Below are 27,275 nucleotides of genomic sequence, written 5' to 3' on the forward strand. Positions count from 1 at the left end.
TCCCCTTTTTGAAGCAATGTTTTACGGCCGGATGACCTTCCTGCCGCCAACCCTTTTTGTCGCCTTTTTACGACAAACAGGGAATTACCAGGGAACTGATACTCAATTAGCCGACCTCGGAAGGTTGACGGGCTGAGTCAACCCCCCTGGCGTTAATTCAGCGATCAACCGGGATTCGAACCCAGGATTCTAGGATCCCAAGCCGGCACCCTAACCGCTAAGCCAACACCAGGCTCAAGCATGCCCAAGGCAAAAAACGATATAACCACCGTTTAGAGGCCATTTTTCCCCGCAAAGCGGGGGTTGGCCTTTTCGGGGACCGTGGTAGTTGTTGTTTTTTGGTCCCCTTTTTGAAGCAATGTTTTACGGCCGGATGCCCTTCCTGACGCCAACCCTTTTTGCCGCCTTCAACGACAAACAGGGAATTACCAGTGAACTGGTACTCAATTATCCGACCTCGGAAGGATGACAGGCTGAGTCAACCCCCCTGGCATTAATTCGGCGATCGACCGAGATTCGAACCCAGGATCCTAGGATCCTAAGCCGGCACCCTAGCCGCTAGCCCAACACCAGGGAGCAAAAAACGATATAAAAACCACCGTTTAGAGGCCATTTTTCCCCGCAAAGCGGGGGTTGGCCTTTTCGGGGACCGTGGTAGTTGTTGTTTTTTGGTCCCCTTTTTGAAGCAATGTTTTACGGCCGGATGCCCTTCCTGACGCCAACCCTTTTTGCCGCCTTTAACGACAAACAGGGAATTACCAGTGAACTGGTCCTCAATTAGCCGACCTCGGAAGGATGACAGGCTGAGTCAACCCCCCTGGCATTAATTCGGCGATCGACCGAGATTCGAACCCAGGATCCTAGGATCCTAAGCCGGCACCCTAGCCACTAGCCCAACACCAGGGAGCAAAAAACGATATATAGCAAGATATTTCAAAAAGGTGTAGAATGTGGATGGATTCGGACGAAACTTGGTGGACAGGTTGGGTATGTGACAAAGACAAATTGGTTTAATTCTGATGAAGATTCAAATCCAGATCTGGATACGAGAATTATGTAATTTTTAAAGTGATTCTTCATCATTGAGTGATAAGGCTAAAACGATATATAATCACGATATCTCAAAACATTGTGGACGAGTTATGACAAAACTTGGAGGATGAGTTGGGTAAGTGACACGACCAAGCCATTTCGATTTTGGTTCAGGTCCGAATCCAGATCCGGCCTATCAGTGAGTTACAAAACGTAAACTCTTCCGCCTGACGGATGTGTGCGCTCTATGGAGTGATGTTCTAGTTTTGATTGATTTCCTGTTGTTGTGTGATTTAGGTTTCTTTGAGAAATTGATTTACTTTGACTGAGGATCTTAACAAAATGGCAAAAAAAGTGCAACCAGTCAATATCCCATGATGTGTCTGAACAAAAAGTTGAAACGTGAATCATTTTCACATAAACTCCAGCCATGTCTCGTTTTAAGGAACTGTACATTCCATAGACTGGTCGTTGTATTGAAAATTTGTTGTGCCAGCAACCTCACCATAATTCCTCTTACCCCTACCCCACACGTTAAAGTCCAAATAATGGACGGCTCCTACCTTAAAGTCTTATGTCCATGAGCATGTACTTGTCTAGTTGAATGTCTAATTCTAGACAAGACAAGTACATGTACTTGTCTTGTCTAGAATACTATTTTATGTGATGCATATTTTGTGTTGCTGTGCCTTGGATTTGGAGGTGTATTTAAAACCTTGTTATACAGGTACTCTACCGAGCGATGGGCCAAACATCACCCCACGAGCTATTAACCAATGGTACATCAGCGGAACTGGCCCTGACGGGAGCAACCAGCTATGTCATTGAGGTTCGTGCACAGAGTGTCATGGGCGATGGTCCTAGTCTCCAACTCCAAGTTCCCAACGACTCCAGTAGAGGTGAGAAATTGCAAGTTTGCCCAAATAAAGGAAATTTTGGTACAGCCGATATATACAGGAGATTGCATTGTTAGTGAAACATGCAGTGGCATTGTCTTGATACATTCTCTAATCTTACTGTAATAAGAAACTCCCACTTGATGTATTTATGAACTTCAACCTTTGATGCTGATCACCGAGCTTTAGATGTGTGTGTGTGTGTGTGTGTGTGTGTGTGTGTGTGTGTGTGTGTGTGTGTGTGCGTGTGCGCGCGCACGCGCTATAGAGGTACCATACTTTCATCTAGGCTGTCTAGTCCAGGTTTGATTCCTGAAACGACTATAAACTGTTTGATTGTATTTCGCAGGCAGGCTGGGTGTGCCAACACAGGTTGGGCCAACCCTTGGATTAACATTAAGCTGGGTGTCCCATCTGCTATCATTATTTGTTTAGTTGGTGTCTTTCGCTTTCATTCATACTCATCTTTTTATCGTGGTCCACGTAAACACGTGTAAATTTTCCATCCACTGGCAATTAAAAGACAAAGAAGTTCTAAGACAGAGATAGCTCAATTCAATACAGTTCAAAGAAATGGGTGAGGGTGCATCACACCCTTTGCACACTTGTGTCACAAACATGTGAATTGAATGTGATGCAAAAGATAGTCAAAAGCAACAACGACAGGTAGGTAGGACACAAACGTGAATGTCTGATCACAGTTAAAACAAAAACAACGGCGAAATGGGTGTGTTGGGTCTTGCATTATTCTGTAGTCCTTCAACATGGCGTGCTTCTCATACAAGGTACAAATTGACGGAAGATCTGTTTGGATCACACGCTGGGCAATATACGTGGGTCATATATATACTTATATACATGTAATATATACATGGGTCTTCCCATTTCCTTTAGACAAATTACCAAATGTACATATAAAATTGAAACAGAGAATACTTTGTACCAAGAACTGATAAAATATAATCAAAATGCTATTGTCAACATGAAACTTTCAGTTTCCTTAAAAAGTACAATCGTTGGTGTCCCTTATTCGCCAATACTTGGGAATTCAGCCAACACTTGAGAATTCCACCAACACTTGGGAATTGCACCAAAACTTGGGAATTCGGCCAACACTTGAGAATTCCACCAACACTTGGGAATTCAGCCTACACTTGGGAATTCCACCAACATTTGGGAATTCCACCAACACTTGGGAATTCCACCAACACTTGGGAATTCCACCAACACTTGGAAATTCCACCAACACTTGGGAATTCCACCAACACTTGGGAATTCGGCCGACACTTGGGAATTCCACCAACACTTGGGAATTGCAGCAACACTTGGGAATTGCAGCAACACTTGGGAATTCGGCCAACACTTGAGAATTCCACCAACACTTGGGAATTGCACCAACACTTGGGAATTCGGCCAACACTTGGGAATTCGGCCAACACTTGAGAATTCCTCCTACACTTGGGAATTGCTCCTACACTTGGGAATTGCTCCTACACTTGGGAATTCAGCCTACACTTGGGAATTCCACCAACACTTGGGAATTCCACCAACACTTGGGAATTCCACCAACACTTGGGAATTCGGCCAACACTTGGGAATTCCACCAACACTCGGGAATTCCACCAACACTTGGGAATTCCACCAACACTTGGGAATTCGGCCAACACTTGAGAATTCCACCAACACTTGGGAATTCAGCCTACACTTGGGAATTCCACCAACACTTGGGAATTGCACCAACACTTGGGAATTCAGCCTACATTGGGAATTGCACCAACACTTGGGAATTCAGCCTGCACTTGGGAATTCCACCAACACTTGGGAATTCGGCCAACACTTGGGAATTCGGCCAACACTTGAGAATTCCACCAACACTTGGGAATTCGGCCAACACTTGGGAATTCGGCCAACACTTGGGAATTCCACCAACACTTGGGAATTCGGCCAACACTTGGGAATTCGGCCAACACTTGAGAATTCCACCAACACTTGGGAATTCGGCCAACACTTGGGAATTCGGCCAACACTTGGGAATTCCGCCAACACTTGGGAATTCAGCCAACACTTGGGAATTGCACCAACACTTGGGAATTGCACCAACACTTGGGAATTCAGCCTACACTTGGGAATTCGGCCAACACTTGGGAATTCCACCAACACTTGGGAATTGCACCAACACTTGGGAATTCAGCCTACACTTGGGAATTGCACCAACACTTGGGAATTCCACCTGCACATGGGAATTGCACCAACACTTGGGAATTGCACCAACACTTGGGAATTCGGCCAACACTTGGGAATTCCACCAACACTTTGGAATTCCACCAACACTTGGGAATTCGGCCAACACTTGGGAATTCGGCCAACACTTGGGAATTCCACCAACACTTGGGAATTCCACCAACACTTGGGAATTCCACCAACACTTGGAAATTCCACCAACACTTGAGAATTCCACCAACACTTGGGAATTGCACCAACACTTGGGAATTCGGCCAACACTTGAGAATTCCACCAACACTTGGGAATTCAGCCTACACTTGGGAATTCCACCAACATTTGGGAATTCCACCAACACTTGGGAATTCCACCAACACTTGGGAATTCCACCAACACTTGGAAATTCCACCAACACTTGGGAATTCCACCAACACTTGGGAATTCGGCCGACACTTGGGAATTCCACCAACACTTGGGAATTGCAGCAACAGTTGTGAATTCGGCCAACACTTGAGAATTCCACCAACACTTGGGAATTGCACCAACACTTGGGAATTGCACCAACACTTGGGAATTCGGCCAACACTTGAGAATTCCAGCAACACTTGGGAATTGCTCCTACACTTGGGAATTCAGCCTACACTTGGGAATTCCACCAACACTTGGGAATTCAGCCTACACTTGGGAATTCCACCAACACTTGGGAATTCGGCCAACACTTGAGAATTCCACCAACACTTGGGAATTCAGCCTACACTTGGGAATTCCACCAACACTTGGGAATTCCACCAACACTTGGGAATTCCACCAACACTTGGGAATTCGGCCAACACTTGGGAATTCCACCAACACTTGGGAATTCCACCTGCACATGGGAATTGCACCAACACTTGGGAATTCGGCCAACACTTGAGAATTCCACCAACACTTGGGAATTCAGCCTACACTTGGGAATTCCACCAACACTTGGGAATTGCACCAACACTTGGGAATTCAGCCTACATTGGGAATTGCACCAACACTTGGGAATTCAGCCTGCACTTGGGAATTCCACCAACACTTGGGAATTCGGCCAACACTTGGGAATTCGGCCAACACTTGAGAATTCCACCAACACTTGGGAATTCGGCCAACACTTGGGAATTCGGCCAACACTTGGGAATTCGGCCAACACTTGGGAATTCGGCCAACACTTGGGAATTCGGCCAACACTTGGGAATTCGGCCAACACTTGGGAATTCAGCCAACACTTGGGAATTGCACCAACACTTGGGAATTGCACCAACACTTGGGAATTCAGCCTACACTTGGGAATTCGGCCAACACTTGGGAATTCCACCAACACTTGGGAATTGCACCAACACTTGGGAATTCAGCCTACACTTGGGAATTGCACCAACACTTGGGAATTCCACCTGCACATGGGAATTGCACCAACACTTGGGAATTCCACCTGCACATGGGAATTGCACCAACACTTGGGAATTGCACCAACACTTTGGAATTCCACCAACACTTGGGAATTCGGCCAACACTTGGGAATTCGGCCAACACTTGGGAATTCGGCCAACACTTGGGAATTCGGCCAACACTTGGGAATTGCAGCAACACTTGGGAATTCAGCAACACTTGGGAATTCGGCCAACACTTGAGAATTCCACCAACACTTGGGAATTGCACCAACACTTGGGAATTCGGCCAACACTTGAGAATTCCACCAACACTTGGGAATTGCACCTACACTTGGGAATTCGGCCAACACTTGGGAATTCAGCCTACACTTGGGAATTCCACCAACACTTGGGAATTGCACCAACACTTGGGAATTCGGCCAACACTTGGGAATTCCACCAACACTTGGGAATTGCACCAACACTTGGGAATTCGGCCAACACTTGGGAATTCGGCCAACACTTGGGAATTCGGCCAACACTTGGGAATTCGGCCTACACTTGGGAATTCCACCAACACTTGGGAATTCCACCAACACTTGAGAATTCAGCCTACACTTGGGAATTGCACCAACACTTGGGAATTCAGCCTACACATGGGAATTCCACCAACACTTGGAATTCCACCAACACTTGGGAATTCGGCCAACACTTGAGAATTCCACCAACACTTGGGAATTCAGCCTACACTTGGGAATTCCACCAGCCCCTCTTGTCTCCCGCTCCCTTCATTTTATGTTTTGCGTGTCTGTTTGTCTTTTTTTGTGTTTAATGCGTTAGCTCTTACACGAGCCTCGACTTTGTATACAAAAAAAAAAAAAAAAACCACTTGGGAATTGCACCAACACTTGGGAATTCAGCCTACACTTGGGAATTGCACCAACACTTGGGAATTTAGCCTACACTTGGGAATTCCACCAACACTTGGGAATTCCACCAACACTTGGGAATTGCATCAACACTTGAGAATTCCACCAACACTTGGGAATTCCACCAACACTTGGGAATTCGGCCAACACTTGAGAATTCCACCAACACTTGGGAATTCAGCCTACACTTGGGAATTCCACCAACACTTGGGAATTCCACCAACACTTGGGAATTGCACCAACACTTGGGAATTCAGCCTACACTTGGGAATTGCACCAACACTTGGGAATTGCACCAACACTTGGGAATTCCACCAACACTTGGGAATTGCACCAACACTAGGGAATTCAGCCTACACTTGGGAATTGCACCAACACTTGGGAATTCAGCCTACACTTGGGAATTCCACCAACACATGGGAATTGCACCAACACTTGGGAATTCGGCCAACACTTGGGAGTTCCACCAACACTTTGGAATTCCACCAACACTTGGTAATTCGGCCAACATTTGGGAATTCGGCCAACACTTGGGAATTCGGCCAACACTTGGGAATTGCAGCAACACTTGGGAATTCAGCAGCACTTGGGAATTTGGCCAACACTTGAGAATTCCACCAACACTTGGGAATTGCACCAACACTTGGGAATTCGGCCAACACTTGAGAATTCCACCAACACTTGGGAATTGCAGCAACACTTGGGAATTCGGCCAACACTTGGGAATTCAGCCTACACTTGGGAATTCCACCAACACTTGGGAATTCGGCCAACACTTGGGAATTCGGCCAACACTTGGGAATTGCACCAACACTTGGGAATTGCACCAACACTTGGGAATTCGGCCAACACTTGGGAATTCGGCCAACACTTGGGAATTCAGCCTACACTTGGGAATTCCACCAACACTTGGGAATTCCACCAACACTTGAGAATTCAGCCTACACTTGGGAATTGCACCAACACTTGGGAATTCAGCCTACACATGGGAATTCCACCAACACTTGGAATTCCACCAACACTTGGGAATTCGGCCAACACTTGGGAATTCAGCCTACACTTGGGAATTCCACCAGCCCCTCTTGTCTCCCGCTCCCTTCATTTTATGTTTTGTGTGTCTGTTTGTCTTTTTTGTGTTTTATGCGTTAGCTCTTACACGAGCCTCGACTTTGTATACAAAAAAAACAAAAAACAACCACTTGGGAATTGCACCAACACTTGGGAATTCAGCCTACACTTGGGAATTGCACCAACACTTGGGAATTTAGCCTACACTTGGGAATTCCACCAACACTTGGGAATTCCACCAACACTTGGGAATTGCATCAACACTTGATAATTCCACCAACACTTGGGAATTCCACCAACACTTGGGAATTCGGCCAACACTTGAGAATTCCACCAACACTTGGGAATTCAGCCTACACTTGGGAATTCCACCAACACTTGGGAATTGCACCAACACTTGGGAATTCAGCCTACACTTGGGAATTCCACCAACACTTGGGAATTGCACCAACACTTGGGAATTCAGCCTACACTTGGGAATTGCGCCAACACTTGGGAATTCAGCCTACACTTGGGAATTCCACCAACACTTTGGAATTCCACCAACACTTTGGAATTCCACCAACACTTGGGAATTCGGCCAACACTTGAGAATTCCACCAACACTTGGGAATTCAGCCTACACTTGGGAATTCCACCAACACTTGGGAATTGCACCAACACTTGGGAATTCGGCCAACACTTGAGAATTCCACCAACACTTGAGAATTCCACCAACACTTGGGAATTATTTCTCCATTTCAATTTGTTATCATTCATTGTATCCAAATACTTATGTTCAGGGACTTGTTCAATCTATCTATAATTCCAGTAATCTCTGTGTGTCTGTGTGTCTGTGTGTTTGTGTGTTTGTGTGTTTGTCTGTGACCGCTGTTTCTCGACAACCACGGGTCCGATATACTTGAAACTTGCCAGGTATATTGCTGGGGACCCGAGGATGTGCCTTTTCAAGGTTTCATATTAATCGGAGAAGTAGTTACCGAGCTATGGCGATTTCTTTACCAAACTCCGCAAGCCGTTCGCTTTGGACCAAACCATTTCATGTAAATAGAGGGGGGGGGATTGTCACCGTACTCGCAAGCCGTTCGCTTTGGACCAAACCATTTCATGTAAATAGAGGGGGGGGATTGTCACCGTACTCGCAAGCCGTTCGCTTTGGCTTTGCGAATGGACCAAACCATTTCATGTAAATAGAGGGGGGGGATATAATTTTAGATATATATATAGTACGGGCATGCCCTAGTACTACTAATGGTTGTGAATGATCATAGATCGAAAATCGTCAAAAAAAAAATTTGAGTGCCTTTCTCTTGTTGACATTAACAACATTAAAATGTGTGGTACGATGGTATTTATTTTTTTTGTATACAAAGTCGAGGCTCGTGTAAGAGCTAAAAGGTAAAATTTAAGGCACTGAAAGCACTGGAGAAGTCAATAAATAATGATCTTACAAAGGACTTAGGAGTACAGGGAGTGCTCGATATAAGTAGTCCCGTCATCCGTTTTTTCGCTGTAACGTTGTTGATGAATTAACACTTTTCTGATATAAGTAGGTTTGTTTCGGTATAAAAATGGAAAATGTATTAAACAAAACGGAAGCTCTGTTTCGTTACACCGCCATATTCGCTTAATGGGCATGATCTTTCGGGAGTGTATCTGTTTTTCTTTAAATACAGTATGAGTGACAAATGATCGTCAAGCGAGGCTAATGCGTCTGAGAAAGAGAAGACGCAGTGTAGTCACCTTGCAGACTAAAGTAGATGTGTTGAGGCGGTTCGATGCTGGTAATCGTGCAGTTCATATAGCCGCCGTCATTTGGATACCCGTGATGACCGTGAGGACAATCCGGGAAAACAAGGACAAATTGAGAGCCGCTTGGCAATGCAATACGCCACTGGGTGCTTCTAGGAATGTACTCACTCATACTTTGGTGATGGAGAATATGGAACGTTTATTATCAGTCTGGAACGAAGACCAAAACTATTGTCATGTGCCAATAAGTTTGCTTGTGATCCAGGCGAAATCCCGCAGTTTATTTGACGACCTGAAGGGCGAATGAGGTGAGTGGTGAGTCAAGTCAAAGTGAAAACTTTAACGTGAGCAGAGGCTGGTTTGAACGGTTTAAGCAGAGAAATAACCTCAAGATGACAAGCGATGCAGTTTTTGATATTTTATTTTACTTGTATAAAAAATTTTACTTAAAAATATCTTGTATAACTTGTCTAAGAGGGAACCAAAATTTCCCAGGAACGCAACCTCCCTTATAACATGCATTCCTACAGAAAAAAGTATGTTCCGATATACCCGGGTTCGATATAAGTAGCATTTCGCAGGAACTCGTAGGATGCAGTATATAGAGGACTCCCTGTATCGAAATGATGGAGCAATATTTGGAGATAAACAAGCATCCTCGACACTTCTATTTCTGATATGCGAATTGAGATTGATCAAGCAAGCCAACTTGAGTGCACAGAATTTTCAGCAATATCCTTTCAAAACATATAGAGGCCAAGGCTACTGGATGGTAATTATTCAACTCGTCACTGGGTTTTTAACCTTTGGTACTGGAGTGATAATTGAAGATTTCCAATTTGGGGGAATAACACCATTGTCTAAGATTGACTGATTGATAGATAGGTGTGAACACTGGAGCAAGCTGTTAACTACACAGTTTCAGAACCTTATTGGAAATACCAACTGGGCCAGTGGCCTTGTTCACTTTAGTCTTTGCAAATTCATTACGAGCCTCATTTTTTTTTTTTTTTGGATACTGAATCGAGGCTCGTGAAAGAGCTAACATTTACTTCACAAACAAATCAACCAGACAAACAAAATACCCAAAAAGAGGGAGCGGAAGACAAGATGGGGAGAGAAGGGGAAGCACACAAACACAACATCCGAGAGCAGGGAGATGTGTGGAAGGGAGAGGGGCCGGGGGGAGGAGGCATGGGAAGGGGGGGGGGGGGGGGGAGGGAGAAGTATAAAACACAAGGACACCAAGAACTTCCTGGACAGAAGTTGGTATTTCAAAAAAGTGGAATTGGGGTGAAATTAGCGGGGGTAGAAAAGATCAAGGTTTTGGATGGGGGAAGATAAGAGATGGTGGTGAACAGCTGTTTTAAAGACTTGGAGGGTGGAGTGGGATTGAAGAGAGTGAGGGAGTTTGTTCCAGAGGCGGGAGAAAAGAGGAATGAAGGAGTGAAGGTGAGCAGAGAGTCTTGATTTTGGCAGTTTGACCATAAGAGGCTCTTGTCTGAGTCCTGAATCTTATCCATTAGCATTTCCACAACAACATAATTCTTAACTTTTAAATCATTTGACATCAAATCTACAATAATCAACAAAGTTTTTATTGCAGTCTGCTAGCTCCATCGATGTGCTTTTATATTCAGTCATAGTTTGCATTTTTCGCCAGGCAGCTCGAGAATTATTTTCATCTGGACCCAAATCCTGATTTAATAAACTCAGACCCTCGCCTCGATTTCATTAATAAACAAGAAAGAGCAATTATAGATTGCAGACCCTCGCCAGGACGTATTTTTAGTGGTTTTCAAGGCTTTTGTTAAAACAAATATGGCGGCCGAACCACGTGACCGAAGACGTCATCATTTTTTTTTTCCTTACCAATTTATCCCAAGATGACGCTCAAGAAATTTCATCTTGATCGGATGAAATTTTGTACTTGTCAAATTATGATGTCATAATGGAGGCACCTATGACATCATCACTGAATGAATGAATGATCGTTTTAAGGTCATTTTCCCCGCTAGAGCCCTTAGCCTTGTGGGCCCCATGACAATCATGGTTCCATGTTTTGAGGCAATGTTTTTATGGCCGGATGCCCTTCCTGACGCCAACCCTTGGTCACGCTCTTACGATGTGCAGGGATACGGTGTACCTATTCTAAATCGGGGTACACACCGTGATCATTCATCCCAGCAAGCTGGTACTCAATTTGCCGACCTCGGAAGGATGACAGGCTGAGTCAACCCCCCTGGCGGTGATTCAGCGATCGACCGGGATTCGAACCCAGGATCCTAGGATCCCAAGCCGGCACCCTAACCACTAAGCCAACACCAGGCTTATGACATCATCATTAACATATGTTATTCCCCATGGAGAGTTCTTTACAATGAGCCATGTCTCAATTTTTTTTCTATGTAGCACTTTCGGAGATATAGAGGTGCAAAGTTTTCTGGTGTTTCCAAGATGGCGCCCATGCCACGTGGCCTATGACATCATAATTATCATTTAAAAATTTATACAGGAGGAGGTGCAGCTATGGTGAAATTTCCTGTCAATCGGACTAATGGTTGCAGAGAAAATCATATTTATTCTGTGCAGACAAACAGACAGACAGACAGACAGACAGACAAACAAACTCAAATGCAATACCCTCTTCTCTAGGGTAAAAATAATGCTGAAGGCGAATTGGGGTAATGCTTGGCATGCAAGTGTTTCAGCCTAATTTTAGGGTGCTGAATCTGAATAAATTGTATGCCGGGCTCAATTTTCACACTTTCAGCCTCTAAAATGAAAAACAAAATGGCCATCATTTTAAAATGATATTTGGAATGTTTTTCATCCTTAGTTTACCGATTGTCTTGAATTTTCTCAACTGTCACGTCCCCTTCATTACAGAATATTGTCACAAAAGATATTGCCACTACAGAGATTGAGGAGTTACTACTGGGAGCTAGACAACTGGGACAAGACAAATTAGCTGATTTTGTAAAAACACACCTCCTTGTTGGCCAACCAGAAGGGGTTACATGTCTTGATCTCAACGATCCATTATCCAAGAATAAACCTCTGACATTTGTATCACTCTATGGCATAGACTCTATGCCATACCACAGCCGACCCAAAGCAAGGGAACACAGAAAGTGATCAAGGTTGACGCTAATCACTGCATATGAAACTAAGATTCCGGTTAACCTCGAGAAGATGCGTCTCCATGAACTGATACCTGTTCCAGTGTCACTTGCATCTACAGATGGCAGTTTACATTCCGCTAACAAATCCATCTTCGCCAATGTCCTAACCAATAATCTGGTTACTCCACCTTCTGTGATATTGCCTGAAACCACTGGATTGGTGATAGATGGACAAGCATTGGTGATGGCTTCGGCAAACCACATGATGTGACTACATTTGGTGGCTATGCGGATGTGTTCTTTGAGTGGCTATGCTATGAGTCTGTCCTGACTTCAGTGTGCAGGATTCACCCGAGTTAATGTCACATTGAATCATTAGCAACAGCATTCCATCAAAGGTGGTACCAGGAAGAAATGAACCAAGGACTCTCGACAAATACGACGTGTCATGACAGATTCCTCCATTCCATTAACCAGTAACTGGTCAAGCTTTATCTCGTAAGGTGAGAACAAGCATGACCTAATACAGCTACTAACCGAACACCTAATGCTACAATCTCCTGAGAACAAGGTAATTGTAGTGGCTGGAGGTCTTCAACATATTCCTGGTGTTATGTCATCTGATCCAGAATTGGATGTGTCTGCACCACAAGCAAACCAAGAGGCAGTTTTGCGGTTGGTGCTACACTGTATAAACATTGATGCAGACTCTATTGTGGTTTCGTCTTGTGAAATGGATGTTCTAGTGTTGCAAATATCACATGATAGCAAAATGAATTGCACCCAGCTATGGATGAAGTCGGGTACATCCAAGAAGCCAAGGTACATTCCAACTCTTGAAGTTCACCAGAGGCTACCCAAAGAAGTTGGTGACACATTGTTGTTGTTCCATGCCATCATTGGCTCACTGACAGAGCAAGAAGACAGCTTGGAAGGTATTCTAGGAACAGCATCAACTGTTACATGGTCTAGGCAGAGCTTCGGTTAGGCGCCCGCGGAGCCCGCAGCCGCTGGGGGCCACCCACAAATAGGTGCCTCCCACATTAGCTAAAGCATCTTTCTTCAAAGTCCAGTTGTGCAACATAGACGTTTCCAATTATACTATCCTGCATGCCTACCGGCTCCCAATTGCTTCACTGATGGGTTTAATCAAACGATATGGCGAAAACCGGACCATTCGTGGCAGAGTTGTTGTTGTTGTTGTTGTTAATGTGCTCCTACCGTGTCCGTCACACTCACTGATCTCTATAATAACTGGATGGGCGGAGACGCCTCATTGGATGATGCAAAACCGCCGCCATCTTGGAACCCCCAAAAAGAGCGATGCCTTGTACTAACTATACGATGACCGTCACCAAACACTGCACGCAAATGACAATAACTATTATTATAATAAACATAAAAGATATATAATATGATGTTTTATATAGCGCATGAATCATACTTGAATATCAAAACGCTTTGGAAGGATAAATTTTAGGCTTTTAGTGAGAACTGTCCAACTCACTTTGCGGATGTTCATTAGCAACGCATTCAAATACGTGTTTCATAACAGAACCAGTGCTATATTAAAACATAAATTGCACCTACTTCATATGGTGTATATAGTGTATAATTGTTATGGTTACTATAGGTTGTTTGTTCTTGCCAACTCCAGGTTATCCTCATTAATAATTGTCTAAGTTTCAGTTAAATGAGGAGGTGCATTTTGGTTTCTATTCAGCGTCAGATATCTGAAAATTTATCATAATGATGTATACATGGATTGAGAAGATGTTGTTATTCAGTGTATCCGAAGTGAATTACAAGGTTAAGTTCAGCTTAAAACGCCATTCAAACAAGCATTTTAACATACTTTTGAACAATCTTGGAAAATGCAGCAACAAAACTTAATTATTATTTATAACAAATTTATTGTATGATTCATTGTGCAAAAGAATTTGTCTTGTAGATATAGTACCAATACATCAAGAGCGAGATTCCAACAATTACAAAATGAAACAAAGTAATTACAAAACACATGTATAGGAATTATTAATAAATTTGGCAAGATGCAACTTTCACTGAAACAATAATAACAAACCCAAATATTTGTGCAAATAAAAATTACATGTGCAAAAATGATGTCACGATATTAACTAGGTAAGTAATAACAAACATATACAACATCCATGTCACATTTGACAGTATATAAACAGGACTTGTGGACATTAATGTTCCACAAAATACTGAAGTTCACAATGATGAACACTACATGGACGCAAACCACTGATCTCTATAGTTATTATAGAGATCAGTGCACAAAACACACAACTAGATTCAATTCACTGATGCTTGAACAGCACTAATCTTGACATTTGCTTTCGCACTTTATCACCAGTAATAATTTCTGTGTGTTCTTTTCCCATGTGGAAAAGCTTTATTTTGCTGTAGCAGGATGAAGCCATGGTCACCAGCTTGTGGATGTGGTTGTCTTCCACTGCTGTATCGAACTGGTGCGAATGGAGATCAGGAAAAAGATTCATTGCAGATGAGTTTTTTAGTACACTCCTTGCCACTGCGGAACAGATTCCTTGACCTTGTGGAAGTTTTCCATCCGATATTTTCATCATACGTTGAAAACATTTCTCAGTTTCCATGCATACGGAGACAATGCTTGAGGATGCCTTCTCCAGGCCTCCACGGTCCTTCATGGCCACAAACTGGTGGCTCTCTCCATTGATAGCACCCAATGCTTTCGTGCACTGCATGCAACTTGTTCTTTTCCGCATCATGCGCACCACAAAACCAGCAATGTAGTTGACAGCAGCTTCTTTGTACTCTGACACCTCCTCAAAATTCGGTGTATCTGCATAATCATGTTCATCTGCAGTGGGATCTCTGATGAGCAGGTCATATTTTCTTGCCACGTTAACTGTGGATTGCGATACGTTGTCAATGTGGAGAACATCAGTTCTGTCCAAGATTGCACAATTTCCTGTTCCGTTCTTGACTGCATGTCGGACCAGAAGGCGCTTATACGCCGCCTTGAACTGTCTCGCTGTGGGATTGTTGTTGAAGCCACCTCGTGCCCGTACAGCTGCAAAGAATAGTTCGATGTGATCCTGACTGAATTTGTATGTCAGGAGATATGTCAGAGGGGCATTTGGTGAATCAACAAGTTCAGAGAACAAGTTGATTGTGCTCTCCATGCTAACAATAAAACCAATGAACCCTGTCTTCCGAGGACCGAGATGCATCGGAGAGCCTGATCTATCTTTCAGACTGAGGAGGAATTTTTTGGCTCCTTCCATTATTTTCCACCATCTGTCTTTGTTGGTTTTCCTCATAGGTGCTTTGAAGCCTTTCCCAAGGGGATTTCTGCTGTTCAACACATCAAAGGCACTGTCGATGTGCCTGATAAATTCCACTGTCGCTTCACATCCCTTGAACTGTGGCAGTTGGAGACCCTCATTGCAGTATTGCAATGCATCAGCAACACTGGCACTGAAAACTTGCGCAGCGAGATTTACCTTCATCTTCTGCTTCTTCCACTGTATGTGAGCACTCCTCAGTTTATTTCCAAGACGAAGACCTTCGGATTTTTGGAGAGCGTTCAACTCTTCAATGTACTGCCACCTTACAGTCCTGCAATCACTGGTCTGGAAAAGTCCACCGTCTGCCAATGCATTCCGCAACAGCTTCAACATGTGGCAGGCATCCAGAATCACATGCACTCTTTGGGTTGGATCAGCTGGATGGGCGAAAGATGGATCCAATGCAGTGACATCGATTTTTGCACCCAAACAACGCATCATGGCCAGGTGACAAGAAGGTCCATCACATGTAAGCGAGACGGCTCGAACACCTGCCTCATGTAGACGGTGAAAGCATTCCGTGACAACATTAGCGCGGTGCTCGCCATTCATGGCAACTATGAGGAAATATCCCAAGGGTATTTTCCAAGATTCATTCACCGATACGGCCATGAACACCAGAGCATCTCTTGCCACCGGTGTAGAATCATCAAATTTCCCACTACCGATGTCGACATATCCATGGTATCTTCCATTGGCGAATTCAACATGCTTGCGAATTGCAATCTCATCAAACATGATGGCACACACAACCTCCTTCCCTTGGCTTGCGTAGTCTTTGGCGCGCATTTGTAGGGCATTAAATGCAGCCTTGGTGAAACCTGGATCTCCTTCGATGCCCTTGTACCATGACCTAATTTGACGTGGATGTGGCAAGGCCAAATCAAAAGACTCTCTCACATAGTCATATGCTTTACTGGAGTAAAACTGAAGAGTCATAGCAAATGATCTTAGTTCCTCTGGATAGGATGCAGATTTATTCGTATTGCTCAGAATTCTCTTCTTGACTTCTTTTGGAATACCACTGAATGTTGTCTCCAACATTTCCGCACAATTTGTGGTGATCAAGTTCTTATCACGCAAAGATGTCACAACCACACTCATATCATTCACATTTTGCAACAAACGCCTTGTTTTCTACTTTTCAAGTTTTAGTTTCTTATTGCAACTTTGCAGCTGAGCACTGGCGTCATCCAATTTGTGTTTCAATTTTCTTGGAGATGCCATCGTGGCATAGGAGTGGTCTTGGTGGCACATGGACTCAGATGTTGGATCAGGTTGAGTGGACTCTGTGCTGAAGCCTGGTTCAGTGGTGCAGTCGTTCCTGACTTTGGTTTGTCTGCGAGTTGTAGCTTTCTGGAAATTAAATATTAAAAATAATTATATTCCAGTATATATCTATCCAGAACAACTTTACAAATGCTCTGGTGCTTTATAATACGAGCTGTACGAGATCAGGATCTCAAAAAACCTTAGAATCACATTTTGCGTAATATCTCAGGAACTAATTGACATAGAAACACAAGGCTGATTGCGTTGGAATCGTCTCAAGAAGGCATCCTGAGACTGCTGAATTCACATCGTCTTGTGTAATGCAGTGAAATCGATAGCAATTACATCAGCTAACATCAAATGACAAAAGACATGAAACTTAATTTGTTGTTGAAAATGTACTCATGAGATCATGGCATTTGCATTTACCTTCTGAAGGTGGTCAGGAAATCCAAAAATGGTGGGAACTGCATTTGGCCTCAGACGAACTGTTTGACCAGTCCTGTCAAAACTGTCGTCTGTGAAATGGTCGGAACAGAGACGTGATCTTGAATTAGGTAGCCACTTGTCCCTCTTTGTGTTCAACACCCACCTCCGTAGCCTTTCTGGATCACAGTGTGGGAACCTGCATGCCAAATACATTCTGTTAACGTCATCCTTGCATTGGTTGACAGATGTTGTCATGAAATATAACAATAGTCGGTCATGATAAAATGAAAATGGGAATTCCCACACAGGGAGAACAAAATTTACTATAAACAATACTTGTCGGTTGACATAAAAATAAAAGTAAAATTTGAAATTATAGTCTGTATTTTTGTTTGCTGCTAGTCCAAAATTATTTTGTTCTTTGCCTGATTATCAACAGCAGTTCTGCGAGTTGAAGATCTGTTTTAACAAGTTAGAACAGACCAGGGATAAACCCATGCAATTAAATATTTCCTGCTCTAATATGTGCCTCTGTACGCTGATACATTGAGATCACTGTCAACGAGTCATTCCACAAATGAATAAACAGTCAACAATTACATTTTAGTGCATAAATTATACAATTGCTGGTCAACTTAGTCCTAGCGAACTAGCAGACCCGGGCAATGTCACTGTGCAGGTTAATATTTCATCAATGACGATTCACAATATGTGGTCCGCTAGGGCTACGTGAGCCTGACGACAAGGCCCGACAGACATTGAAAATCAAAGTCATGAAGAAAAAATTTAAAACTTACTGATGGAAAGTCACTCCTTTCTCTCTTTTGTTGCGCTCATCGCGGTTTGTACAACCAAACGAAACGCACGCAGGCATCCTGTCGCTTGTCACAATAAAATTCTTAAAAGAGTTGATTTGCAATCCAAAATTACTATAAATATCTAGCTTTTATGGCAGCATTCACCAGGTCCGCAAGCACGCAACAAGTCGAATGAACGATTGTTTTGGGGGTGTCAAGATGGCGCCAGGTCACTTCCTGTTGCCTCAACGAGAATAGGCCAATCACCATTACTCCACCCATCCAGTTATTATAGAGATCAGTGGTCACACTCTATTATAAAATCTGAAATGGTGCCTGTTACCATACATTAAACATCTTCTTAATCCAATTCAGAAAGATAGACGGACTTTTAAAACAGAACCCTGTATCTTTATGTTTAAACAGACATTGTTTTTTTTTCCAAGTACAGTATTAATCAATCATTTCTTCTTGTTTCCATACATTTTCTAGTAACATCCCTACATCCTTTTCCAGTTTTTAAAATGTTTTTATTTCTTGTTAAATAGCTTTCCAACAACCTCAAAGTAAATCGAATGAAATTTACTATGAATTATTTACTCGATTTTACTTCATTTCCTCCATCTTGCGGAAGCACCTTAAGGGCGTGAGTCAGCGTTATCTTTTTTCGGCATTAGGCTCACATAAGCTATCCTGGAAATAATGAACAGTGATAGGCACAGAAACCGAGGTCCGACGCATTACGAGTCTGGAGCAGCAAAAATAAAAAAGTGAGAGGCATCAAAGCTTGAAGAAACAAAATTGAGAGGCTTCTCGAGAAATTTTTTATGAAACCACCCAGAGCGCAGCACAGCACATTTGACTCAACATCACAGCTCCAGTGCGAGGAGCAAGATAGGAATTCTGGGGACATGGATGAAGACACAACACTTTCCTTGGAAGAGCAGGTGCCTGGACAGGCAGAGAAAGAATCAGTTGGAGGTGAGCGGTCTGTGGATTTTGTCGGAAAATTTGCTGACACTTCAGAGTGGCCTCAAGTGCTGGACCAGGTGACAATTTCTGCCATTGTCAAGTTCGGTCCAAATCATATGAAAGTTCGGTCCAAATCACATGATTTTCCAAAAAAACGATGCGAATAGGAGATTCTCAGCTGAAAATTATGATAGAAAGCTCAAAAATGGTAAACGAATAGAGAGCACATGGCTAATATATTCTACTAGCGGGGTCACCCGTGGGAATCCCACGGGCATGGATGTGTGTGACATTTCGACATATTGATTTAGATGCTGCACATTCATTTTTACAAAATGGTTACTGGCAAGTCATCAGATCCAGAAATGGTGTAATGAACACAATTTATTTATTTCACATAATATGTGACACCTTACTCCTCTCCACCTGACACTCTCCTCTCTCCACCTGACACTCTCCTCTCTCCACCTAGCACTCCTCTCCTCTCCAATCCCTCACATTCCTCTCCTTTCCAATCCCTCACCTCTCCAATCCCTCACACTCCTCTCCTCTCCAATCCCTCATGCCTCTCCAATCGCGCCTCACACTCCTCTCCAATCGCGCCTCACACTCCTCTCCAATCGCGCCTCACACTCCTCTCCAATCGCGCCTCACACTCCTCTCCAATCGTGCCTCACACTCCTCTCCAATCGCACCTCACACTCCTCTCCAATCACGCCTCACACTCCTCTCCAATCGCGCCTCACACTCCTCTCCAATCGCGCCTCACACTCCTCTCCAATCGCGCCTCACACCCCTCTCCAATCGCGCCTCACACCCCTCTCCAATCGCGCCTCACACCCCTCTCCAATCGCGCCTCACACTCCCCTCCAATCGCTCCTCATCCTCCTCTCCAATCGCTCCTCACTCGCCTCTCCAATCGCTCCTCACACTCCTCTCCAATCGCGCCTCACACTCCTCACTCGCCTCTCCAATCGGCTTTCCCCGTCTCGTTTCTCTCGTTTTTCTCCCGTCTCGTTCTTTTTCTTGCTCCAAATCGGCCCGTCGGAATCGGAAATCGGCCCGTCTTGCTTTCTTGCTTGCGCGTAAATAAATTGTGTTCATTACACCATTTCTGGATCTAATGACTTGCCAGTAGCCATTTTGTAAAAATTAATGTGCAGCATCTAACTCAATATGTCAAAATGTCACACACGTCCATGCCCGTGGGATTCCCACGGGTGACCCGACCCCGCAAGTTTGCATTGACGTTCGTCGATGGACTCGTTCGCCTGTCTCATTCGTTTTCTTGCTACATCCTGTTCAAGTCTGCGTTCTTCATCGATTGTCTCATTCATTTTGGAAATAGAAGTTTCCACACAGCGCATGAATTGTCACGATCCTCAAGAGGAAGTGTCTCGTAATCATCAAATGATAAATGGCAAGTAAATTATATTGTGGAAAATTAAAGATTTCAAATAAACCTATTTAAAGTGTATGCGCACATAACTAATAAAAAAAACGAAGAAATATCTCGGTAATTTCCTGAAACATATTTTACTTCCGGCTAATAATGTTGAATGAAATAAAAACGAAGAAATATATGTCGGCATCATTGTTGACGTTTTTGTGACGACTGTCATCAAACGAAAAAGTAATATATCTTAACGGAAAAGCAAAAGCGAATTTTTAATATATATCGACACGTTGCCGTCGGTGACATGTTGGGCGGTGTATGATACACCATGACGCGATTTTAAAAAATATATCTCTGCATTTTCCCGCGTGTGTGGAATGTTCTCAATTATTGCTGACACCGAGTCTAAAACCATCGATAAAAATGAAATCATATGGTGAGTTAGATTGGAGATAAAGGCGTGAGAGAGACTCAATGGCCTTGAAGTCACAGGCGTTTGAGAACTCATTTCGTTCTATAAAGGGCAACTTTCATCGGATTTTCTTCCCGTTTTTTTTCAACCGAGTCTAAAACTATGTTAGCGACTGTGAAAAATGAAATGATATATCGAATTTGATTTGAAATAAAACTGGGAGAGAGAGCAAGACACCACGGGCCTACAAAACAGGCCTCAAAGCTATGCGAGTTAATAAAATGGTGGATATTTGTTTATAATTATATGAAGCCTCTCCCAGAATGGGTTGAGCTATGGGTGGAGCTACTCTGCAAACCGAGTAAGCCACACCCCGGACAGACACCCAACAGATAGACAGACAGACAGACAGAATCATCTACGGCTATTATAATATAGGTAGATAGCGGCCGACACTGTGCACCGCTTCTGTTGTAAGCTTTTTTGAAATGTCACCATGTATCTCACCTGTGATGGTCTTTCAGTCTGGAAAGATTTGTCAAAAACTTTGTCCCTGCATGAAACCTCACCACACCACACAGCTTTCAAAGGAATTGGATGCAAGGTTAAAAGCCGGAAAGACTCTCGATGATAAGCTTCAGAGTTTGATAGACGTGGAGAAAAAACATTGGAGAAAGGTCCTTGAGCGTTTGCAATTGTTCATTTTTTTAGCTGAGAGAAATCTGGCATTCCTTGGGTCATCAAAAGACCTCTACGAGCCTAACAATAGTAATTTTCTTGGGCAGTTGGAGTTTACGGCTCGATTTGACCCAGTCATGCAGGAGCATATTCGAAGATCATTAACCGAGGAAGTACGAGATAACTATCTGAGTGCCGATATTCAAAACGAGCTCCTTGGATTATTAGCCAACAAAATCAGAAGTGAAATACGTGCACGTGTTTCAACTTACAAGTCCTACTCAGTGTTGCTTGATTGCACCCCAGATATCGCCCACCAAGAGCAACTTTCCGTCATCATCCACTTCGTTTGTGTGCAAGATGGAGAGGCTTCTGAAATATGCGAACATTTCCTCTCATTTTTTTTTGTTGTGAAAGACACGACCGGCACGAAACTAACGGAGATGTTATTGGAAATATTGGACGGCTTTGGCCTGCCTTTGTCTGAATGCAGAGGCCAAGGATACGATGGCGACGGCAGCAACATGAAAGGGAAAGGTTCTGGCGTTCAGGCTCGGATTCTGCAGTTTAACCCTCGGGCATTTTATTTCCCCTGCAATGCTCATACAGTGCATTCAGAAAGTATTCAGACCCCTTCACTTTTTTCACATTTTCTTATGTTGCAGCCTTATGCTGAAATAGTTTAAATTCATTTTTTCCCTCATCAATCTACACCCAATACCCCATAATGACAAAGAGAAAACAGGATTTTAGAAAGTTTTGCAAATTTATTAAAAAGAAAAAACTGAAATATCACATTGACATAAGTATTCATACCCTTTGCTATGACACTTGAAATTTAGCTCAGGTGCCTCCCATTTCTCTTGATCATCTTTGAGATATTTCTACACCTTGATTGGAGTCCACCTGTGGTAAATTCAATTGATTGGACATGATTTGGAAAGGCACACACCTGTCTATATAAGGTCTCACAGCTGACAATGCATATCAGAGCAAAAACCAAGCCATGAGGTCGAAGGAACTGCCTGCAGAGCTCAGAGACAGGATAGTGTCGAGGCACAGATCTGGGGAAGCCTACAAAAAAAATTCTGCTGCATTGAAAGTTCCCAAGAGCACAGTGGCCTCCATAATTCGTAAATGGAAGAAGTTTGGAACAACCAGGACTCTTCCTAGAGCTGGCCGCCCGGCCAAACTGAGCAATTGGGGGAGAAGGGCCTTGGTAAGAGAGGTGACCAAGAACCCGATGGTCACTGGCTGAGCTCCAGAGATCCTGTGTGGAGATGGGAGAAACTTCCAGAAGGACAACCATCACTGCAATACTCCACCGATCTGGGCTTTATGGCAGAGTGGCCAGGTGGGAAGCCAAACAGTTCAATCTTGGTTTCATCAGACCACAGAATCTTGTTTCTCACAGTCTGAGAGTCTTTCAGGTGCTTTTTTGCAAACTCCAAGCGGGCTTTCATGTGTCTTTCTCTGAGGAGAGGCTTCCGTCTGGCCTTTCTAAAATCCTGTTTTTCTCTTTGTCATTATGGGGTATTGGGTGTAGATTGATGAGGGAAAAAATACATTTAAACTATTTCAGCATAAGGCTGCAACATAACAAAATGTGAAAAAAGTGAAGGTGTCTGAATACTTTCTGAATGCACTGTATGTGTGTGTGTGTGTGTGTGTGTGTGTGTGTGTGTGTGTGTGTGTGTGTGTGTATATGTATATATATATATATATATATATATATATATATATATATATATATATATATATATAGCCTGTGCAATATATATATATATATATATATATATATATATATATATATATATATATATATATATATTAGGGTGGTGCTCAAAATAATTTTTTTTAAATATTTACTGGGACATGGCTTTATGTTGTTCCTTTTGTTCCAAAATGAAAAGACACCAAATATGAAAGCAATCTGATTTTATTTAGGGGTGCCACATCAGCCTTCAAACTAAAGGTGTCTACAAAACATTTCTATATATGGATCGAAAGCAAAACCAGAAGTTTATTTTATGAAAATCCACCCTCCACTCACTTTCTTTGTATTCTAGCAAACACAAGTTACAATAGCTGCACAAATAGCACTATATTGCTATGAAAACTCAAATTCAATGATAACAATCCAAATGTTCAGTTCATAAAATGAAGAGACACCATATCACATAATATTAAAAAACCCAAATATAATGAGAAGTGTAACTCCTATTTCTGGGCCTGTTTCACCACTGTTGCCTTCTTGGCATCGGGGTACATCTTCCTGTGAGCAGCAACAACTTGGAGCAGAGCTTGCTTTTGCTCTTCATCCTTTGTAAGGAGCTTATTGTAGTCTTGTATCAATGCGACACCCCTTTCTGCCCTGTCGTTCACCACGACTAAGCCACTGGCGGCTTTCTTTGCTTCCTGAAAGCTGGTTTCTTGCTCCCATGAACCAGGATCCTTATCCATCCAATCAGTTGGGGTCCCTAGGATGCTGAAGAAATGCTTGGTGTGTTTTGTTATGAGGCCAGCGATTGACAGGGCGGTTCCTCGTTTGATAGCTGGTCTCTTTGGAGAGGGGTTTTCACCGTCATTTTTCAATGCTTCAATCATATTGATCTTGCTTTCTTTGTCAATTCTGGTATCAAAGAATGCAAATGCCACTAGTACTGGGCTCATGTACCACGTGTGGCGGCCAAGTGCCTTCAAGGCTGCCTGAGCCATCTTCTGATTGATTTGTTCAAACTTTTCCAACTTCTTGAAGAGGTTAATGTCATTCAGGGGAGCCTCAATAGCTTGTGGAGCCCGAAACCAAGCCTGTACATACACAAGGCAGATAAAAATGTTGAAGGCTCGGAGTTCTCTCACCTCTCGAAGTGTCAAGTGGAACTCTGACCGAAACATGAACACCTGTAGTGAATATAGTGCTTTTGCCATCCATCTGGCTCTGTGCATTGCTCCTGGAGCCATGATCCTGATTCCACGAGGTGGGATTCCTCCCATGTAGATGACAGTCAGTTCTAGGAGTTCATGATAATCATCTCGTGGCTGCTGATCTTTCAAACACACAAGAACGTTTTTGCTTCCATCACAGTGTCTACAGATCCCATTGAAGCCTTCCTCTCTGAGAATTGATCGTGAAGAAACTTCCTGTCCTCGGGGTTGGTGATTATGGCCTCCGAATCTGCATGCCTAAGATCAAACGTCTTCTCCAAGGAGGCCTTGAAGGATGCTTCCTTTTTCTCTTGGGTCGCACCACCCCGCTTTGCACCTTTTTGGAGGCTCCTCCATTCTTCATATAGCCTCTCCAAACGATGGATGCAGTGCTGCTTCGTCGTTGTAGGTAGGTGAGCTTTTTCCCAGAACTTCACAACCTCTTCAATGGTGAGGGTTGCACTCTCCCGGGCAGTGCGATTCTCCTTCTTCAGGTGATGGAAAAACAGGACAAGAGATTGATGCACAGTCGGGAGCTTGGCACCTTTGATGGCATCTCCAGAAGTGGACCCAATGAGATACACATTATCCTGAGCCCGAGTTTTCAATGAAACACTGGTACTAGCACATGCCATATCTGCAAAATAAGCAAGAATGTGGGTAAAATCCTGTTAATTCTTACTTCACAGGGTCACTTTCTACAAAAGAGCCACAGTCAATAAGTTAGGCCTACATATTACACACTAAAAAAGCGTACCCCTGACCCCGGGAACCTGTACAAAACATGCATGAAAATTGCCCAGATAGTGATCATAGGAAGTCTCAAAACTGTATGTATAATATATTGTATATATAATGTATAATGTGTATTTATGTATATTTATTATTTAATGTATATTTACTATATATTTATTTTTAATATTATATTTAATGTATATATATAATTATGTATTTATTTTGTGTATATACAGCCCAAAAAATGGGAATTCCTATTTTTGCATGGGGGAAAATTCATCACTGATGTGGCACCCCTAAATATTATTGGATTCCATTCAAATTTGGTGTGGTTTCCTTTGACACCAAAAAGAACAAAAATAGACCATGTCCCGGAGAAAATCTGCATTTTGCTTTTTTGAAGCCCACCCTAATATATATATATATATATATATATATATATATATATATATATATATATATATATATATATATATATATATATATATATATATATATATATATATATATATATATATATATATATATATATTGTTACAGACGCGGTTGTGGATGTTGGTTTACCGAGCGGTTTGGTATGACCACGTCTGCACAGTTTACCCGATTCCACTCAAACGTTGGCCAAATCGCGCTATGCTAAATCAATTGAGGAAAAAGACACAACGGCTGGGTTAAAATGACACGACACCAAGGGTTCAGTTCTCAAGACCTCCGGAGGAGGTTATATTATGGCGGAAGGTCAGATTACAACTACAAGAGGGACAGCATAGAAAGACAGGCACTTAGACACACTTATCTTATTCCCTGACAGACGACAGATAAACAGGACAAAAACTGACTCACACGGGGATTGATGGCAAGGAAAGCGGGCAGTCGATGGCTCAAGGTGCACCGTTCTCGGAGGGGGTGCACCGTTCTCGGAGGTACTGCAATACCGGGTCGATGCGTGGAGCTCGCTCAGCGCTTGGAGGTGGTGACTGGCTCTTCTTCAAGCTCGGGGCGCATCTCACGTCACATCCGGTGAGTCGCTGCGTATATCCGGCGGGGAGTGACACGCCCTCGGCTCGTTAACTCCGCCCCAGATGGAATCGGCCCGTTGCTTCTCATTGGGTGCGTGCGGGGGGGGGTTACCGGCTCCGCCCTTGACGAGGGGCTGACAAGGAGCCCCTTCGTGGTAACCCCGTCGGAGCGCATGGTCAATGGCGGCTAACCGAGCCGGTGTGAGGACGCACACTCCCCCGCGCCGCGCCGTTGTTGTTGTAGTTGTTGTTGTAGTTGTTGTTTGGGGAAGAAGATGGGAGGAGGTATGGGAAGGTCCTAAACTCACTACTGGTGCCATATAATCACATTCTGGTGCAACGAAGAGTCAGAATTAATGGAAACGAGTCCTTAACTGACATAGACTAAGAATAACTAGCAAGATGTCCGAAAGTTGTCTACGTGAGATGCGGTGGACCTGGGCACGACATTTAATGGGGGAAAAAGGGGAAGGTCGGTTCTACAGAGTGTTATTTACAGGCAATGGGACTAGGGAATGGGGGATTGGGGATAGTTGGGGAGTATTGGGGAAATAGGGGAGTATTTACAAGCGGATATTGAGGCCAAGTCCCATATCCGCAACAATATATATATATATATATATATAGCCTGTGCAATATATATATATATATATATATATATATATATATATATATATATATATATATATATATTGCACAGGCTCCTCATATATAGTGTGCACCCCTGTGCCATACACTGTTTCAGGAGTATTCCTTTGGATCGATTGAGCTTGTATCACATCTCGCATAGTGGCGCCTTCAGAAAACTCTAATGTATAAATTATGTCTAGTGCTGTCATCAGTACGATGGTGTGATGCCAATGAGGAC

At 43.2% G+C, this 27,275-nt stretch overlaps 2 protein-coding genes across 3 annotated transcripts in view; one reads left to right on the plus strand and one right to left on the minus strand.

The window, feature by feature from the left end:
• Window positions 1-27,275, plus strand: part of LOC137415953 (contactin-4-like) — a 766,344-nt gene that overhangs the window by 719,734 nt on the left and 19,335 nt on the right. Inside the window, exon 22 of the mRNA XM_078766054.1 lies at window positions 1,760-1,931. Coding sequence (XP_078622180.1) covers window positions 1,760-1,931 — 172 coding nt within the window. The remainder of the gene's footprint in view (window positions 1-1,759; window positions 1,932-27,275) is intronic.
• Window positions 13,682-18,437, minus strand: LOC144888435 (THAP domain-containing protein 5-like). Of its 2 annotated transcripts, XM_078766348.1 has the most exons (3): window positions 18,268-18,437; window positions 17,471-17,666; window positions 13,682-13,774 (listed from the first exon to the last, which is right to left on the minus strand). In XM_078766348.1, the coding sequence occupies exons 1-3, from the start codon at window positions 18,342-18,344 to the stop codon at window positions 13,751-13,753; spliced, it is 297 nt and encodes a 98-aa protein (XP_078622474.1). In that variant the 5' UTR covers window positions 18,345-18,437; the 3' UTR covers window positions 13,682-13,750. The 2 variants fall into 2 exon arrangements, 1 of the variants encoding a protein (XP_078622474.1); XR_013621011.1 differs by lacking the exons at window positions 13,682-13,774; window positions 18,268-18,437 and adding an exon at window positions 17,074-17,125 and having other exon boundaries at window positions 17,471-17,699.

The sequence above is a fragment of the Myxine glutinosa genome, chromosome 12, assembly GCF_964187855.1.
Source record: "Myxine glutinosa chromosome 12, kmMyxGlut1.1, whole genome shotgun sequence".
NCBI lineage: Eukaryota > Metazoa > Chordata > Myxini > Myxiniformes > Myxinidae > Myxine > Myxine glutinosa.

What these genes read in the sequence shown, in the direction of transcription:
- LOC144888435 (XM_078766348.1), bottom strand. Translation starts at nt 18,344, where the DNA reads ATGCCTGCGTGCGTTTCGTTTGGTTGTACAAACCGCGATGAGCGCAAC. An exon ending in AAAGGAGTGACTTTCCATCA is followed by an intron (nt 17,667 to 18,267) that starts GTAAGTTTTAAA and finishes TTTGGCATGCAG; the next exon opens with GTTCCCACACTGTGATCCAG. An exon ending in TTCCTGACCACCTTCAGAAG is followed by an intron (nt 13,775 to 17,470) that starts GTAAATGCAAAT and finishes ATTTGCGTGCAG; the next exon opens with TGTTTGGTGACGGTCATCGT.